Genomic DNA, 19,965 nt, shown 5'->3' on the forward strand with positions numbered 1-19,965 from the left:
TTGCAAGTCAAACAGCACTAACAAAAACCATAATGACTATGGCAAGGCTCTCCAAAAAAATAAATAACAGCACCAAACCTGATGATGTAGATTACAGGAAATGGAGATGAACTTGACAAATGCACCGACAAACACACAGCTTTGAAATGGACAGACCAGGGTTGACCAAACAATCAGAAACAGCTGGGTCACACAAATGGCAGCAAGCAGGAGACACACCGGGGGTGGGGAAATGACAGGTGAACTGAATGGGCAATCACAAGCACAGGCCACAAAGGGGGCGGGGAGAAATTAAAAAAAAAAAAAAACACAACAAAACCACTCCCTAACAAAATATATATAGAAAGATGACATTAAGAAGAGTTACAACCAAAATATATAAACAATTTAAGGTTCAGAGTAACACTATAAAGTTAAATTTTCTTCCATAGTATTTAAATCATTGCCTGCCATTGTTGACCATCAATAACCAATTTCACTTATTCCACTGACCACTTATTTATCTAATACTATGCATTGATTATTTATTTATCATTACTATATATTGATTATCAATGTGTTTGTTGTTTGTCCATAGATTCAGCTAGTGGACCTGTCAACAAGTTGGCGCTGAACATCTCCAAAACCATGAATCTGATCCTGGATTACAGACAGAACAATGCCGCTCCGCTCTGCTGATCTCTCTTGGAATAGTACTTATTTATTCATTTCTTATTTATTGATTAATTATTTGTCTGTTTGTTGTTGTTATTTGTGCACTACGTTGTGAAACTTTTAAATCTCATTTTACTTGTATAATGACAATAAAAGCATTCAATTCAATTCAATGATTTCAGTACCATTGACAGCACTAGATGTCCAATACATGAATAAATGAAGATTTGCCCTTTCCAGCCAAAATGGATTGGACTTCTGATGACGTCCAAGCCAGCTAAATTGTTAAACGAATGCCCAATAAAGTGTTTTTTAAAAAAGCACACACAAAAAAAAACAATTTATGGATGAAATGGTTTAAGTCATAAGAAATCTATCTACATACCGTTCCTTTAAGAACGATCGCATTGGAACGCCTGCATAATATTGTGTTCTATCAATGTGATGAATAAATACGGCCATTATATAATCAGGCCTTTTAGTTATAGCGACGATGATAGACTTACACAAAAGCTGTAGGCTCTAAACGTCCTGACCCTTTGAGAACACCAATGGCGGTGGGAACAAATAGTCACAATAGTGCATACATTTTGGACTGATTTGACAAAGTGGAATGGATTGAGTGCCTTCCTCAAGGAGCAGCTCAGCCACAGTCACAACACTGCGCCGACTGACAAGTGAAACACACGGGACGAAGAGCGCACGGGGATTTTCCAGCTGGGGGGCAGGGGGTAGAAGTGGGGGAGGCGGAGGGCATTTTGCCCGCAAATGGGAAAGGCATTGTGCCTGCAGTAGATTTACCAGCTGCCATATCCATTCAGGGGAAAAACAGCAGAGGTTGTTTTGTCGACGCTCGCTACCTTTGGCCATAAATCTCTTTTACACGGATAACAACGGCGACGTGAGACGCTACATATATGAAAATAGAGGCCTCGGTGTTCAACCCAAAAACCGGGTTGGATAGGAGTCCGGTTCATTTGAACTGGGTGCGGTTGGCAGCCCATGACCGCTGCCAGATCTCCCAGTCCAATTGGATCGGATGTCAATCGTGAAGGGGGGAAAAAAAGTGGCGGCTTTCCAACTCTACTCTTGACCAGGCTGAGCCTGCATCCAGGCTTGTTGGAACATCGACCTTGTCAATGTGAATTTTCATACTGTGAGACCATATGGGATTATTGTGTAGTCATTTCGCAAACTAACTGCGAAAAGAGTGGTGGGCGAGTACATCCATGTTGTATTCAGACACAACCTGAAGCTCAGAAATACAATATAGAAACAAATTAAAAGAGTAATAGATTTTTTTCCAAAATATGACAGGATTCAAACAATGTCTGTTTTAATATACATCAGAAAGGCCATCAAATTTAAAAAAATACATATTTTGTATTAATGGATGAGTATTCCCTTTCTATATTCATTGGAAATTTGACGATACGCACTGATCCTGTACAATTGTTAAATACTATATACACAGCGAGCCCAACATACTGTGGAATCTTTTGTTGTTGTTGATGACTTTTGTCCATGTTTAGTCCCAGTTTCCGTATACCCAGTTGGTTTTTATACAAAAAAAATTGGCTGCCTGGAGATTTCAAGTAACCATGCAGTTTATTAGAATAAATTCAGGGATCGTTTAAAATTTTACCATTTTAAACTGCAGTAGGGAAATCATTCATCTTCTGAATGGCTTATGCTCACAAGAGTCATGGGGGTGCTGGAGCCTATCCCAGCTCACACCTACGGACAATTGTAGAGTCACCAATCAGCCTAGCATGAATATTATTAGGGTTGTGGGAGGAACCGGGAGTACCCGGAAACCCCCCCGGCAAGCATGGGGGGGAAACATACAAACTCCACAGCCGGGAGTCAACCCATAATCTCCCAATTCTAAGGCTGACGTGCTAACCGTTCGTCCACTGTGTCGCCCCGGTGAGAAATTTCAATTGACCGTGCAGATTTTTCTCGGATGCGTCGTTATTACCTACATTTTGCAATTGAGGAAATGAGTAAAATACTGTCGATAAACCCCCGGAGAACACTTTAATTTAGAACTCTGGATAAATAAACGGGAGAAACGATTCAGCTGCAAAGATTGGAGTGGAAATGAAAACGCCTGTAGTGTTTGGTGCCAGGAATAGAAGCTGCCATGTCTCACTCAGTAAGAGGGGCCACACCATGAACCCATGTGAGCACCTTAATGCCTCGTGGCAAGTATGAATGTTTAATTGGCGTGCTGAAGGTTTCAATATTTGATTCCAACCATACAGGTGGGAGAGAGTAAAAACCCTGTTGAGTATTCCTGTTCATCCACCACAATAAAAGACTGTGATTCAGAGCCGAGAACACCTGTTTTGGTGCAAATAATGGCACTGGCGAACATGTCCGTACTAGTGCAATGTTCACAATGCACTTGGGCAAAAGCCCTGAGCTGAATGTGAAGTGGCAGGCATACACACTCCCACAGGTACAAACATCTTGTTGTGTCATGACCTTACAAGTTAGGTCACTGTGACCTATTCTTCAATGTGAATCACTGAGCGATAATAGAGTGGAACATCTGTGCCTCGTACAAACACCTTAGGGCTCCATTTTGGTGGACTGGCTCCAGATTTGCACTTTGCCGTTCAAATCTCAACTCTACGTGAATGTATCTGTCTGTACATCAATTTACTTGCCGCTCCATTGACAAAAAGCCCAATAGAAAATGAATGGGTGCTAATGTTGAATAGACTTAGAATGACAGAGATGAACTTCCATTGTTGGGTGTCTTTTGTCAAATAATGCTTTTTTTCTCTCTTTTCAAATAATTTACTCAGCAAAGTGAAATGTACAGGAAAAGTGGATTTGTTTTCTCTCTATAGCAAAATATTTTTCTTTTTTTTTAAGAGGGCAAATGGCAAAATCATTTATAAGCACACACTTGGCAAAACCAAGACTTTTCCGGGTTGAGACCAACACACGCCACGAAAATCCATTAAGTGCATTCATTCATAATTTTAGATTTAAATTCACTTTAATTAAAACAATTATTTTAGCATGTTTTTTTTTCAAAGTTAAGATCGCTTGTGCCAATTTAATAGTGAATGTGCAAATGTACGTATTTAAAATCGGAGTTACTCACAGACTATATGACTAATTCATTGTCTGCCATTGATGGTGATGGATGTCCAATACATTTTGACTGTAATTTTTAGGTGACATCAACTAAATTCATTTATCACAGAGCCTTATCATGAGTTAATTCATTTATTTAAATGTCTTGACAGCATATCTACTGTATATATTGAGTCATTCAAATGCAAATTTATTTCAAATAATAGGCGTGATTAAAAACAATGTTAACGACATTCATTAATTATAGATCCTTATCACTAGGTAATTTTTTTTAAGAATCTCTAGACAGTACAAATACTATAAATACCTTAAGTCATTCAAACGAGAACTATCTCCAGTTGAGGTGCACTTTAAAGCAATACTTAGGTGTAATTAAATTAAAATAAATGAGATTAGTAATAACAGATCATTGGCAATGGTTAATTCTTTTTTTAATCTCTTGACAGCAAGACTACTGCATATTTTATGTCGTTCGAAAAAAAAACAACTATATATTAAGTCACAAATGAAGATGACCTCCAATTGAGGCTGTTTTAAAGCAAGTAGATGCAATTAAAAATGTCAATCAATGAATTACAGATAATTATCACTGGCTTCTTCAAAATATTTTATAACTCTTGACATCACTCCCATTGGATATATTAGTTAATTCCAACCATGTGTTTGCCATTGACAGCAATAGATGTGCAATCTATTTTGACTGAGAGGGACTGGCGGCGACTGATTGGACGTCCACTGCCGTCCGTCAAAGTCAACACCATTCCTTCCAGTTCTAGCCTTTCATTCTTGTAATATACAACACCAGGTCACAGCACCTCAACTCCTATTATCATGCAATGGACTGGAACTAACGTACACATTCCTGCGGCTGTCTTTCTCTCTCACAGACGGGGAGGGAAAAAAAGGGAGAGAACACAATGATTCCACACACGAGGCGTATGATATCTGACCCACAAAATTCCTTTTAGCCTCATAAATGAATCAATTGCTGTGCACGCGCGCAGCCGGGCGACCCACCAGCGAGCAAGTCACACTCCTCTAGCCACGCCACTGCACATGCTATTATTATCAGAGACTGCACTACCATTAGATTCTCCACGGGTTGGAGTGCGGATATTTATCATTGCCTCAAACCATCACAAATTGCTTACAAAGTGGAACATGTGTGAAAATTGTACTCTTTCATTGAAATATTGTTATAATACGCCATATTTGAAAATTCCTTTTGAAGGAGTTGGGAAGGTTAAAAAAAAAAACAATTATTTTTATAGTTGTCCATGTGTAAATACAAGTCAAGCTATAATAATAGTTAAATAAAGCAAAACTACTTATCTGTGGCACATTTTTTTATGACGTGGAGAAGTAGACTTTAGGTAGGAGAGCAAACATCACACTTCATTCTTTTGCTGCCATTGCCTAGCAGCTATAGTGAATTGGACGACTGTTGCCGTCAATGGCAGCAGAATACTTCGTTTTTATCTGGAGAACAGGGGACATTTTTAAAGTTAACGAGTCATTTTTGGTTAGGTTTTTGAAAATTGAAGAAATATACAGACGCTCCCCCTACTTACGAACATTCGAGTTGCGAACAACGGTACATACGAACATGTCTGCGAATATGGCATATGTCGAAAAATGTTCGGAAAGAGATGCTGTAAGCTCGTAAGTTAGATTTTGTATTGCGCGCCTTTTTCCGAGTAGTGCTTCTTTCCGCCGCTAATACTGACGCTTGGCGCTGTGAGAGGGAGGAGGCTCCACAACGTGTCGAGGACGAGGAGGAGGAAGAAACACCTGTCCCCATGAAGAAATTCGCTCATAGATAAAGCCATCGCACTCTTCGAGCAGCAAGACCCAAATATTGAATGTTGCACAAAGGTTGCAAATCAATTGAATGATGCCATACAGTGCTACCTCATCATTTATGATGGAAAAAAGAAGAAAACTATGCAATTGTCGTTAGATCGCTTCTTTCGGTCGGTTTCTAGTAAATCCTCCAAGCAAGATACTCATCAACCCTCATCTTCTTCTCCTCGACCCTCAACTTCTTCCTACATTGAAGTTACGGAGGAAGAAGTAACTTTTGAAACCCATTCCAGCGACGACGAAGACCCTCTCATGATATAAAATCCTCCTATTCCTCCTCCCCCTCCTTTTCCTCCTCCATCATCGAGTACATCTTCCACCCTTATACAAGCCTTAAACTTACTTATATAAACCTTCAATATACTTATATAGGCCTTAAACATAAATTATAATACAAAATATAGCACTGAAGCAACTTACGAACAAACTAACCTTACGAACAATCGCTCGGAACGTAACTCGTTCGTAAGTAGGGGAGCGTCTGTATGAAGAAATAAGTCCACGCCATGATTAGTGATTATTGCATACACATTTAATAACTAAATCAAATCCAACTGAGTTGGGGGGAAAATGGGATAGGGAGCTATGACAAAATATATAAAACAATGAAATACTATTTATTCTGTTGAGTTAGACATTTATGCTGATGAATTTCAATATTAACACACCAATTGCAAAATCATAGTCAGTTTTTATTCTCAACAGCTAACCCACCATCTGTTATTACTACTTGTCAACATTAATGCATTGAAAAATATATGTATAATTTTGGTGTGCTGAATGACCGCAGATCATTTATGTTGCCGTTTTTTTTTCCTTCAAATTTTCTTTTGTAAATCAAAATTATTTATGGGGGGTGAAATGAACAATTGCAAAGTGTAAGCAAAAGTAAGAATATCCAGCAGAAGAATGCTCGTCTTTGAAGAATTTGTATAAAATACCAAAACTATAATCTGCATGAAAACTAAAACCACCAGAAAAACACTGATAATTGTCAAACCAGTAACCTAAAATTCTGCAGAACAAATCCCTTCTCAGTAAAATCTCTAAGCTCAGGAGTCTATTTCCTTTTCCCGCACTGGATTCTTTCTTACTGCGAGAGCTCATTTCTCGTTTCTTCTCTATTTGCCGCCGCCGTTGTCTTCATTAGCCTGTCTGAAATTGTGGAGAGAAAGAGAAGCGACAGCGTGTGTACGAGTATGTACGTTTGTGCCCGTGTGGATGGCTGGGCAGTTGATGGGAAAGCGAAATGCGCAAGGAGGACGAAGAAGGAATGAGTGCGCGTGACCTCCTTTTAGTGGCTGCACAACAGAGTGGTCGTTGCAGAGCACTCAGGCGTCTATCGACCGTCAGCCATTGATCTGCCAATGCCAATGATTCACCCGAAGCTCAGTGTCCAAGTTGCATCCCACATATGAACGCATGCAAAAGAGACGCAGTCCATGCTGTCCCATCGAATACTCTCACTACTGCACCACACAAGTGGACCTTTCAGTAACTCTCAGGTGGAAAGTTATTCACTCACAGCCACTGACTGCCGGGGAGGTCTCATCTATTTTGTCGTCAATGGCAGTGAACGAATGACTTCCAGTTTTTTGTGTTTAAAATTAAAAGTAATTTAGTATTACGTATTTCTGTATAAGCCTGGCTAGCTTTGGCCTCAGACAGTCTCAAGATGATGACCTGCGACCATCTGGTGGGATGGTCAAGGACTGGGGTGACACACTTGGCTTTCTCAGCAAAAAAAAGTACATTCATCCATAAAACCTGGAAAAAGCAAGCTGTTTTTAATTCTAATCTAATTCCAGATGACCAACTCCCAAAATGGGCAGGACGGCAAAAGCCACCGATTGAATTAGTGCACATCACAGCGTGAGGCCATGCCTTGTAGTACATCTATCACTGCCTGGCAAAAGGGCAATAGTGATACTTCATGTAACTAACTGAACTTGTCCGGCCGGGCAAGGGAATTTAAACCAGTATCCTGTACCTGGGCTTAGCATGTTTCAGTTAGCATGCTTTCTAATTTAAATTCAAACAATCCACAGAATATAGAATCAAATCAAGCAAAGTTACACACAAGTTACCATTTAAAATCCACATGAAAGATCGAAAGACAACACGCATAAATGCCTGAAATCAAGATTATTTTTTTCATGTGCTTCTATAACTAGCTGTAGCTGCAATCAGAAAACACCTTGCTTTCCACTGTTCCTGAGAACTAGGAAATTCCTTCTTGAAATTTCCTGACAGCACTACGAACGCATATGATCGACTTCTAATCCGTGTCAACAAAAAGTCCAAAAAAGTCAAAGGAAGAAATGGAATATAGTTCCAGTGTCAGAGGAATAAAGCATCAAAAGTGTTTCCCTGTTAAAGTATTGTAAGTCATTGACAGCGATAGACGCCCAACCCGTTTTGACTGGGAGGTCTCCCAGTCAACACGGAATGGACGCGTCCACTCCCGTCAATGAGATCCAACGAGTGCATGAATCACATTTAGCAAGGAGTTACTGCGACGCCGGCTATTTTTAGACAAGCACCCAATGAATCTCGCAATCCGAGAAGCAACGAGGCATGCGGACGCTTCATCGGCCTTGCGGATATTGCTGCTTCTAGCCAAAGTTCTTCGCCATTCATCTTTTTTTCGGCAGACAATGACAATAAGGTGGTCTAAACAGCCGTCAAACCACCCCTCCAGGTTTTTCTGCAGCGGCTTTTATCAGGAGATCTGTAGCTGTCCGCTTAAGGCCGAACAGGTTGTCCACGTTGCATTAGGTTTTAGATGAAATTTATGATGCCAGGCCATATACACCGGCCGGGACCTGATTGTCACTTGAAACAATGGATTCGTGCACCTCTTGGCGGAGCGCGAGGAGCCTCGCTCAATCCTGCCCGATGAAAGCTGGCACCCCTTTAATTGCCGCATTTGACTGTGTTAGTCTGAAGAATGCAAATACCATAGTAATATTTTTCCCCAAATACCGATTCCTGGCTATGTTTGTATGAGCCGATGCCAATACTGCACCAATACACCATTTTTAAAAATGATTGCACTCATTTCACATGAAAGTGCAGTGATTGCGATCGTGGCCTGGTCAGACGCTGCTTAAAGGCCCTGTAAAGTCAAATTAAAATGAATAAATGGTTGAATTGAGTGAAAGCAAAGACAGGTTTGTTAACAACCCTGACAAATGAGAATGAAATAATAAAATAATGAGTATGTGTAATGCTTTGAAAACAGCTTGCTCTGTCGGTTCTAGGATTCTGTAGAAGCGTCAGTGACAAATGTCAATCAACTACCGTGCTTGCTAGTGTGTATGCTCATGCGGTTAGGATGTTTCCTCATTTAATAGAATCGTACATGTTTAAACCATCTAAGACTGAATATAATTCTGGGGGAGGAAAAAAAGTGTTTCTGAGTGTTTGACTCAAAAGGTACAGTATTTTATCTTTTTTTTTTAAAATATGTTTACACATCTCAAATCGCCTGTTTTAAACTGCATTTTTTTAAATGACTTAGTAATGGGTTGAGAAAATGTTACACGCATACACATTATATATATATACACACATACATACACATGTATGTATATGTACGCATGTATATATATATATATATATATATATATATATATATATATATATATATATATATATATATATATACATACACACACACACACGTATATTTATTTACATAATATGTAACTTGCCAATGAGAAATAACTAGTAGTCAGCCAATTCATTTAAACAGCGAAGACTGGCTATGAATTGTCATGTTTCAGTGCTGTTAGTTAGTGATCCAGTCCATTTTGACTGGGACAGCTGGAGACTGTTCCTTACATATTTCCCTGTTAGCCTCTCCCAGTGAAAATGGATTGGACGTCCACCGCCGTCGATTAGGGCCAATGCCTTAAATGAGTGCTCTAAATATGGGGAAAGAAGAAGAAAAGTATTCTTATGACTCACCCATTTGCATGCCTAGTCGCCCCATTCTTTTATACTGCTCCTTTAAATACCATCCTGCAACTGTTGCACTTGACCGCCAGAAGGCAGTATGGATGCGTGGAAATCCAGACTAGTGGTTGCTAAAAATAAAGGCTGTGGATTAATAAGAAAAATTGCATGTAGCAGATCACAAAATTCCAAAGTGAAAAATATTGTAAAAAATACTGTAACTGTTTTTTTACAACTAAAGCTGCATTAAAAAAAAGTGTAGTGACATGTTGATAATTCCACACAAGCACCTGTACAGATCATTGAGGTTTTTAATAATTATCACATTTATATACAGAGCAAGCAATTTCATATTCAAATGAGCATCCTGCCCCACCCCCCCAAAAAAGTCCTAAAATGCTTTTTACTTCTTTTATTCTCCTCATCTTTAAAACGGCTAAAGATCACCTTGGGGGATTCCAGGTGTTGGATAGAGAAGCAGTTAAAATGACAATAAAGAGGTGTAGGGGGGAAACCAGCAAACTGTTAAGACAGCCTTCTTGGTCATGAAAGGATGGCAGCATAATCAATTCTCACTACGATTACTGATAACATTAATAGACTGTCAAAAACAAGAAGCGATTGTCTGACCAACCCGTTGAAATGACAAATAGCTTCCATCGTAAGCTTTTCCAAACTACTACCACACCAAATGAGCAGTCCCACGGCTTGCAAAAGGAACTATTTCTTATGCGGGTGCCTCTCCCCAGTTAAATTTAGCCGCCACTTTAAAAAGATAAACACAACTAGGGCAGAACTAATTGAAATTCAATGTGTTACGTGGCACGGTGATGTTGCTCCGTCTAATAATCTGCTTCTTTCGGTCATCCGAATATTTTCACAACCCAACGTTACCCAAGCTCATGACAATCACACAGAATAATGAACTAAAACAATGTTTTTAAAAAAATGCAACAAGAAAACTAAGGAGTACAGCAGAACAGGGAAGCTGTGTTCACTTAACAAAATCCTTAAGGAGAGCTGTAGAAGTAAAAACAGTTGAGACAAACTAAGCTTTTACAAAAACAGAACACAAAAAGCGCCACTAGTAAGTTTGGTTTCAGTCTTTCCAACAGTGCCTGCGTCCATGAGCAGCAACACTGAAGGGGATGTTTTTGAAAATCACTATGTACATTCACCCACGCACAACTCGCATTACATTCTTACAATCGTGCACACAAAAAGTCAACGTGTCCAGTTTTTCGAGTGTCATCCGGCCGGCCACAAAAACAGGAACAACGAGAACGAGAGTCGAAGGCAGCTGCAACGCTCTTCTTTTGTGTGAGCCTCGGCCACGTGACGCGACTTCCCAAGGGAACTACAGTGGCAATATTATCCTGAAAAAATCCTTTTTAGTTAGACGTTCCTGTGTGGATCCTAAGAAGGGGAAAAAGGTATCTTCGCAGAGTTTGTTTAACATCTAGCCAGTGAGTGCCTGCAGAAAAAGAAATATTTATTCAAGGCAATCTGAAAAAAACAATGAAACCCTGGTCTGAAAAGTTAGAATTTAAGTTGGAGTCTTTACCTTCAGGGCTTGAAAAGTTTAGAATTCATCATCAGATACATGAGGTTTAGCTACGGCCATCTCCTCCTTGCTATTGGCGATCATCTTACATTTCTAGGGGGGGGGAAAAAGAAAAACAATCGAGAGCTGCTCCGATGCTACACGCGCCGGCCGATCCCTCGCATCTTTTACCTCCGTCAGCTCCTTGATAGTGTGGATGTTAGCCTGCTGCGTGACCTTCCTTTTCGCTTCCTCAATGTGGTCCATGTTCAAGGATGGCGTCGGCGGCGCCAGACTCGGAGGGGGTTTGTTGGTGATGGAAGGAAGGGGGGCGAGGGGAGGCATGGCCGCCAGGGCACCCATGTTGGTCAAGGCGGCCGTCATGGTGGCCGCCGTCATACTCGCCATGGCGGCGCTCATGGTGATGTTGGACATGTTGGGCATACCTGGAATGCCGGGCAAGCCCATTGGACCCATGTTGGGCATATTTGGCATCCCCATGCCCATGGGGAGGGGTAAGGGCAGTGGGAGAGAGAGGGGGCCAGGAGACGGGGTGGGCAGGGGGAGCTGGAGGATGGCTTTTGGCCTCAAACTCTCGGGTATGGGCACCCCCGCTTTGGCACACATTGCAGCAGCGTTGGCCTTGGCGATCTCCAGTAACTGGTCCTTATCTGAAAAAGAAGACAAAAGCAACCTCATATGAGCCGCTCTCCCGTAATGCGTGCGAGAGTAAAAAAGTTATACCCAGGTCCGTGAGCCTTGGGGGCGACTTGCTGGCGCTGCGCCGCGTCCTGGACCCCGAGCGCCGCTGTTTGCGGAGTATCAGAACGGGAGAGTGGCTGGGCTCCCTCTTCCACCGGTCCCTTCGATCGAAGGAACGACTGCGAAACACAGGGCGTTTCCCTCGACCTCTGGACCTCGACCTGCGTCTTCGTTCGGAAGAAGGAGATCTGGAGCGCCTTCCCCTTTCTCCTGAGCGAGACCTTTTCCTGCGGGTGGCGGATCGACTTCGGGACCGCTTGTTCCTGTCCGCGGACTTGGATCTTTTCCTCATCCGGGCATTGGGCGTGCGGGAACGTCTCTTGCGGACCGGGGAGCGCGACTTGGACCGACGCACCCTGGTTCGAGACTTGGAACGGGACCGCTTGCGTCGTGTGGCCGACCGAGACGGGCTGGATCTTTTGCGTCGGCTGGGACTTCGCGATTTGGACCGCCGTTTCTTTTTCTCTGACGGTGACGCTGATTCTCTCTTCCTCCCTGGGGACTTTGACCTGAAGAAAATAATGAAAATGATCGATGGACCTTTTTATGTCAATTATAGATCAAGTTAGATTTTTTCACTGAACTCTGCTTTAAATAAATATTAATAATATCCACTGCCCTGGCAGAAATGACCTTGGCCTACTAATAATCGATATTAGTATCGTTCCTGACAAACCCATATCGGTCGATCACTACTTAAAGCACATACCTCTTTTGCGGCGAAGGTGAGCGGGAGGGTTCTCTGTGACGTGTAGGTGAGGATGAAAGTTCTTCGCCAGTAAGATTGGTGGAGAGATTCTTGAGAAGACCCTCATTGTGAGCATCTGCAGGAAGGCAGGGCAAAGCAGCACTTTCGAGATCTTCAGCTGACGCCTCTGAACATGCAGAACCATCTGGGTGGCCAGTGTCAGATTCTTGGGAACTAATGGCAGGCTCTTGGGGGCCAAAGACGGGCTCCTGGGGCCCAAAGGCGGGCTCCTGGGGCCCAAAGGCGGGCTCCTGGGGCCCAAAGGCGGGCTCCTGGGGCCCAAACGCGGGCTCCTGGGGCCCAAAGATGGCCTCCTGGGGCCCAAAGACGGGCTCCTGGGGCCCAAAGACGGGCTCCTGGGGCCCAAAGACGGGCTCCTGGGGGCCAGACTTGATATCTTGGGGCCCAAAGACGGGCTCCTTGGGGCCAGGCGCAGGTTCTTGTGGCCCAAAGACGGGCTCCTTGGGGCCAGACTTGGTATCTTGGGGCCCAAAGACGGGCTCCTTGGGGCCAGGCGCGGGTTCTTGTGGCCCAAAGACGGGCTCCTTGGGGCCAGGCGTGGGTTCTTGTGGCCCAAAGATGGGCTCCTTGGGGCCAGGCGCGGGTTCTTGGGGCCCAAAAACGGGCTCCTTGTGGTCAGGCATGGGTTCTTGTGGCCCAAAGACGGGCTCCTTGGGGTCAGGCGTGGGTTCTTGTGGCCCAAAGATGGGCTCCTTGTGGTCAGGCGTGGGTTCTTGGGGCCCAAAAATGGGCTCCTTGGGGTCAGGCGTGGGTTCTTGTGGCCCAAAGACGCGCTCCTTGTGGTCAGGCACCAGTGCCTGGGGGACAGACGCGGGCACCAGTGCCTGGGGGACAGACGCGGGCACCAATGCCTGGGGGACAGACGCGGGCACCAATGCCTGGGGGACAGACGCGGGCACCAATGCCTGGGGGACAGACGCGGGCACCAATGCCTGGGGGACAGACGCGGGCACCAATGCCTGGGGGACAGACGCGGGCACCAATGCCTGGGGGACAGACGCGGGCACCTGGGGCACAGACGCGGTAACCTGGGGGACAGACGCGGTAACCTGGGGGACAGACACGGGCACCTGGGGGACAGACGCGGGCACCTGGGGGACAGATGCGGGCACCTGAGGGACCGACGCGGGCACCTGGGGGACCGACGCGGGCACCTGGGGGACCGACGCGGGCACCTGGGGGACCGACGAGGGCATCTGGGGGAAAGAGGCGGGTCCGTGGAGGAAAGAGGGGGGCATCTGGGGGAAAGAGGCGGGTCCCTGGAGGAAAGAGGTGGATCCCTGGAGGAAAGGGGTGGATCCCAGGAGGAAAGAGGTGGGTCCCAGGAGGAAAGAGGCGGGTCCCAGGGGTAAAGAGGCGGGTGCCCGGGGGAATGAGGCGGGTGCCCGGGCGACAGAGACGGGTGCCCGGGCGACAGAGACGGGTGCCCGGGGGACAGAGGCGGGCCCTTGGGGGACAGAGGCGGGTCCTTGGGGGACAGAGGCGGGTCCTTGGGGGACAGAGGCGGGTCCTTGGGGGACAGAGGCGGGTACTTGGGGGACAGAGGCAGGTGCTTGGGGGACAGAGACGGGTACTTGGGGGACAGAGGCGGGTACTTGGGGGACAGAGGCGGGTTCTTGCAGGCCAGAGGCGGGTTCTTGCAGGCCAGAGGCAGGTTCTTGCGGGCCAAAAACAGGATCTTGTGCGCTAGACGTGGTCCAGGAAACTTCCTGATCATGGCATTTGCTGGCCTCCTCACTTTTTTTTTCATCTTCTTCAACATGGACAGCATTAGGGACTTCAGGCCGATCCTGCACCTCACCAGCTGAAGAACTGCAAGCAACCAGTGAGGTCACAGGTTGCCAACCACCTGCAATGAAGACAAAGGATTAAAATCCAAAACACATTTCGTTTGTGCACATTTATCTGTAACAGAATTTGCTAAATAAAAGTACATTCACCTGCTGGAGAAGTGGGTTCGGCTTCTGCAACCGCCATTTCTAGGGATGCTTGCTCTGCATTGGGAGAAATCATCTTCTCAAGAGGGGGTGATGCGGATCTGGCATGGGACGACCTATCAGACGGCCTATCACTTGACTCAGACGGGGTTCTGGACTTGGATCTGCGCAAGCCAACAGAGACAGATTTTGACTTTGACCTTCTAACATGGCTCCTTGGCGACTTCTTTCTGCTCAACAGTGGCGAACGCGACTTCGACCTGCGCCTTCTAGGCAACGAGCGGGATTTCGAGCGTTTGCTAGACCTCGGCGGAGACCGCTTTCTCCTGGCAGGGGATCGAGAGCGCCTTCGGAGCGGAGACCTGGTTTTGGAGCGCCAGCGGTAAATAGGAGTTCGGGATTTGGTCCGTTTTCGGGGACTCCTCGTTCGAGAGCGTCGTTGACGTTTGTAGGAGACCGGGGTGCGCGAGCGGCTTCGCCTGCTCCTGCGGATAGATCTGGAGCGTGTGCGGCGTGCTCTGGGGAGCGGCGACCTCCTGTGTCGCGACATGGAACGACTCCTTGAGCGCCGGCCACCCGTGCGCCTTGCCAAGGAACGTGACCTAGAGCGGCGGTAGAGGCGTCTGGATCTAGAGCGACGCGCTCTGCCAAGAGACCGGGAGCGGGATCGCCTGCCGCTGGCGCCACCGCGTCTTGGAGAGCGGGTCCGGGAGCGCCTTAAGCGCCCGCGTGAGCGGGACTTTGATCTCCGACCTCTCCTCGGAGACCGAGATAAAGAGCGTAACCTGCGTTTTGGTGACCTTGAAGATCTTCTTCTTGTAGCTATGGGACTTCTGTGTCGCCTCGGCGACACGGACAGCGAGCTCCTCCGACGTTTTGGCGACCTGGACCTTCGCGGGGACCTTAACGACTTCCTTCTGGGTGTATGCGACCGAGAATTAGACTTCGAACGACGGCGAGCTCTCTTGGGGGACTTGGAGCGTGGGGAGACAGACTTCCTCCTAGTTTTAGGAGATGGAGAGCGAGAGATTGAACGCGAGAGCTGGCGATTTTTTCGGGTACTGGGAGATTTCTTGTCCTTTGAGGGTGATCTCGAATGATTTTTGGATGGCTGTTCTAGCGTCACTATTGTTTGTTCATCATTTTGCCGCTTGGGAGGACTCGATGACGGTGAGCGACTATGCCTCGAGTCAGACCGCTTAATATGTGGGCCCATAACGGGGAGCGGAGACCCTGATTTTGGTGACTCGCACTCTTTTACTGTTGTCTGCTGCTTTACACTGGATTCGTCTTTCTCTAATGGCTCATCTCGAGGGGTGTTAGCCTCCTGTTTAGGAATAATGTCAGGAAGTTCATGGGCATGACTGAAAGTAGAGTCTTCTAGACTGGCTTCTTCTTTAACCTGAACTGTTCCTGTATTTGTTACCTCATCTAAGTGTGGCGATGGGGATTTGAGAACATTTTCCGTTCCATTGGCCTGATTATCATTTGTCATCTCACAATCACTTTTCTTCTCACTATCACTGGTCTTTTCATTCTCACTCGTATTCTTCTCACTATCACTTGTCTTCTTCTCTGCACTTTGCGAAACATCCATATCAGGTAGAACCTCGTTCTTCTCTTCAGGTGGTTCAGGTTTCGACAGACTGGGGAAAAGGTTCTCATCCCCTTTGTTGTTTACTGTTGAGATCTTGGACACTGGCTCATGCTGGCTAGATGCTACCGCAGGAGAGGATTTGCCATCTCCTGTTCCTGCACGCCCATCCGTTTCAGATTCCGAACCTGAACCGGAGCTGCTATCAGACGATGAGCGAGATTGGGATTTCTTTTCATCCTTCTTCCTCTTCTTTTTCTTCTTCTTAGCAGCGTGTCTTTTGTGTTTTTTAGATTTTGCATCTCCCTCCTTGTCCACACAATCTGACAAGACAATTATACAGCCTTTTTAAATTCTATTTCTCTTATAATTTATTTGACATAAGAGAAATCCAATCAAGATTTAAAAAAAGGAATAAAAAAACATCACCCTCGCAAGAGTCCTACCCGTTTTTATCTCTTCATTCTGCCCGGCGGAATCTCCGGCTTTTGCCGCTAGCCTTGCACTGTGAAAACAAGAGAAAAGGAGGTCACAATTCTGCACCAAAATATTTGAGCAACAGACTATTGACAAATTGGGCAGATAATTCAGTAGACACATTATAAAAAGGGATTTTTTTAATAGGTTTAATACATCTAACTTCATATTTTGAATATACAGTAATTTCCCTGTGTAATATGCTCATGTATAGTATTCCCCTAAACGCCCTACCTACTGAGCTGTAAATAATTTCTTTTGGTGCCATTGGTGATTATAGACATCCAATCATGTGGTTCTTTTTGTCCATTTGCCATGAATTCTAATTAATTCATAACCAAATAAACATTCACTAATGCACTGCCCTCTCAAAATTACGTCTTATACTTTTTCCCGCAGCCCGGTGACGCGAGCGCGTCGGCCTCACACCTCTGGGGTCCTGGGTTCAAGTCCGGGTCGGTCCACCTGTGTGGAGTTTGCATGTTTTCCCCGGGCCCGGGTACACCGGTTTCCTCCCACATTCCAAAAACATGCATGGTGGGCTGATTGGACACTCTAAATTGCAGGTATGGGTGTTAACGCCCCCTGATTTGTAATGACATTTTTAGCAAAATAACGCAAATACTAAAAAATAAAATATGTTATGATACCTTTATTCATTGTGATATCATTACATATGCAAATACAGCAAAAATAAACTGCAACGGCAATTTAACTTTCTCTCTCCACTAGACATGGCGTGCCCTCATCTTTGATTGTTTAAGTGGACCCACCCGGCAATTACCTGAGTGTGTCCATAAAGTATGACAGTAAATATACATTTGACTAACCTGGATCTGGTAGTACGGACAGGTTTTAGAGAAGCTGCCTCTGCCTCTGACTCAGGGCCTGAGTCCGAACTGCTGTCTTTTTCACCCTTCTTCTTCTTTTTCTTCTTCTTGTTCTTGTGCTTTTTATGTTTTTTGTTTTTCTTTTGAGGTGTTTCAATCCCTTCCTTGCAGTTCACATCATCTTTTTCTGTAGTCTCATCCTCGCCTGGAGATGACAGCCAGAATTTCACGTCAGCAAAATTGTACGACTGTGTCATCTTAGAAACAAATGCAAGAAACTTGTCAGGTCATTTTTGTCCCCTCGGCATCACTCACCAGCAGGAATGTCCACTGCACACTCCATTTGATCTTTTGCTGGTGCTTAAAAGGTTCCTCTTGATGTGAGATGGCTTCTCTCACACAACACTGAGGAAAAACCAGCACACTATTAAGAAAGGTTTTCAATAAGATGGCTATGGCACTCAAGCAATTACATTTAAAAATAGGAGTTGTTTATGGCTCTCTCAGTCAAAAAGGTTCCCGACCCCTGACTTGTGTGGTCATTGGCATAAAGGTGTTCATGCATAAATAAATTAGTAAGGAGACAGGAATTCACACCAAATAATTTAAAAAAAAACCTTGCAACAACAAATGTGACCAGACATTTGGGAAAATTGTTGTGGTTGCTATAATTCACCTTTTATAGAGCATGTGTATCAATATTGCCATTACCAGTTCATTACTATGAAATAATATGAATGAGCAACATTAAAATAAGTGTCCATTTCTGATGTTTTATTTTAATTTTGTTAATTTAGTTTATATTGAAATTGTATTTACGCATAGACCTATTAACAAAAATGTATAAAGAACATGGCTATAATGGTAAGTAGAAATAATATAAAAATACACCAATGAATTTTTTTTTTAAATATATTAGGCCACACTTGCAGACCAAATTTTAATGGAATCCATGACCCTCAATTTGATATCCACGTGTGGACGGCAGGTGTTTTTTAGGTTAAGTTTTTTCAATGACCAAAAGTAGGCAATCCCCCTATAAAGAGTTAAAGAATCATATGCAATTGGTGTAGTTAATAAATATTCCAGACCCAAATGTTGTTGATTCTTAAACAAGATGCACACACATTTAAGGCAGAGGTGCTCACGCTATTTTTGCTTCGAGAACTACTTTTCAAGTAGCCAACCTCCTGCGATCTACCATGTTCAAGCAGTCAACCTCCTGGGGGGGTATCGACACAGAGGTTGGAGAGAGGGCAGCTCAGACGCGTCTGATTATCAACAAAGGTCTCCGAAATGAAGCTGTTCAACATCAAAGGAAACCCTTTGCAAGCAGCTGTGAGAGGTGTCTTTTTATATTCTTAATATAAAATCCACGATGTACTGAAGCCTTACTCTCAGGCAATCTACCAGTAGTGCCTTGGAGATCGACCGGTTGATCTCGATCGATGTAATGAGTTCCCCTGGTTTAAAGCCTCGAATGAATGTAACGCCAATTAAATCAAAAGGTTGAATTAGCAATTTTACAGCTGGATACATGGAGAAATGGCTACAATGAAAATGGTTGGAAAAATATATGTCAAATACAGGCTTTTCGAATAGCAATAACTAAGACATCCTCTACAACTTGACTGATTGAATCAACATGCAAATGTCCATTTACTGCTGCCTCCCGATTAGAATGAAGATGGGTGCACATGAATGGCCATAAGTCAACGTTGCCGCGCCACCGGCCAGCCATGTTGTTTTGAAGCTTAATACGCCACATTGCCGAGACGTAACGGCCTACACATGCTTGGTAAAGAGTGGTAATATGTATACACTTTGGAAAGAGTGCATCTACAAAACGAGACGTGTAGCAAGGATGACTTAAGCAACTCAGTCCACAAGTTCTTCATAGCCAGCGGGCCTGCGTGGCCGGAAGCTTGCTTTAACATTCATTCAAAAATTATCGGAGGTCATACTGTCATGGGACAAACAGAAAATGCACAGATGCATTTTTCTCATAACAAAAGCAGTGCCATTTGCGTTTTGCAAAATTTACGTTGCGGAAATACAGAAATAAACTGAATGTTAGATGACTGCGGCCTCCATTTACTTGGAGCCCGAAAAGCTAGCGTAGCTAGAATGCTTAGCATGCTCGTAGTTATTTAACAAGCGAACGCCAAGTCCGCTTTTGTTTTAACATAGCAAATCGGTCCATTTGTTACATTCGTTGAGTTTACTGAAGCATATTTACCCTGTCTGTGTTTAGAGGCCCGGCCGAGAGAGAAGAATGTGATCAAGTGCCACGAGTCGTAGTTTCGAAAACGGGCTAAAGTGAACAATCGCGTACTGACGACGTTAGCCAGCGAACTCTTCCGCCATGATAGGACGGTATCCCAGCATGCACTGCAGCGTCGCGCATTGAGCGGAGGCACAGTTGCCCGGGCAACTGCCGGACCAAATTACTGATGACAGCG

At 44.5% G+C, this 19,965-nt stretch overlaps 2 protein-coding genes across 5 annotated transcripts in view; both read right to left on the reverse strand.

Moving 5' to 3' along the window:
- LOC144086759 (neuroligin-4, X-linked-like) overlaps positions 1-9,724 on the reverse strand; it is a 46,642-nt gene extending 36,918 nt beyond the window's left edge. Inside the window, exon 1 of one of the 2 annotated variants that reach the window (XM_077616841.1) lies at positions 9,604-9,724. The gene's annotated coding sequence lies outside the window, so the exon portion shown is untranslated. Of the gene's footprint in view, positions 1-78; positions 182-9,603 lie in introns of those variants that run through there. The other variant, XM_077616840.1, reaches the window with a different exon arrangement.
- Positions 9,725-9,884: 160 nt separating this feature from the next.
- On the reverse strand, positions 9,885-19,916 carry sona (SON DNA and RNA binding protein a). Of its 3 annotated transcripts, none has more exons than XM_077617168.1 (11): positions 19,743-19,916; positions 17,819-17,908; positions 17,504-17,708; positions 16,643-16,701; positions 14,606-16,519; positions 13,571-14,514; positions 12,606-13,462; positions 11,879-12,405; positions 11,327-11,805; positions 11,156-11,248; positions 9,885-11,065 (listed from the first exon to the last, which is right to left on the reverse strand). In XM_077617168.1, exons 2-10 carry the CDS (start codon positions 17,844-17,846, stop codon positions 11,174-11,176), a joined length of 5,088 nt encoding a protein of 1,695 aa, XP_077473294.1. In that variant the 5' UTR covers positions 17,847-17,908; positions 19,743-19,916; the 3' UTR covers positions 9,885-11,065; positions 11,156-11,173. The 3 variants fall into 3 exon arrangements, with proteins under 3 accessions (XP_077473294.1, XP_077473295.1, XP_077473293.1); XM_077617169.1 differs by having other exon boundaries at positions 12,606-13,672; positions 13,799-14,514; positions 19,743-19,915; XM_077617167.1 differs by having other exon boundaries at positions 12,606-14,514.
- Positions 19,917-19,965: the final 49 nt, after the last annotated feature.

Source organism: Stigmatopora argus, chromosome 13 (assembly GCF_051989625.1).
Source record: "Stigmatopora argus isolate UIUO_Sarg chromosome 13, RoL_Sarg_1.0, whole genome shotgun sequence".
NCBI classification, from domain to species: domain Eukaryota; kingdom Metazoa; phylum Chordata; class Actinopteri; order Syngnathiformes; family Syngnathidae; genus Stigmatopora; species Stigmatopora argus.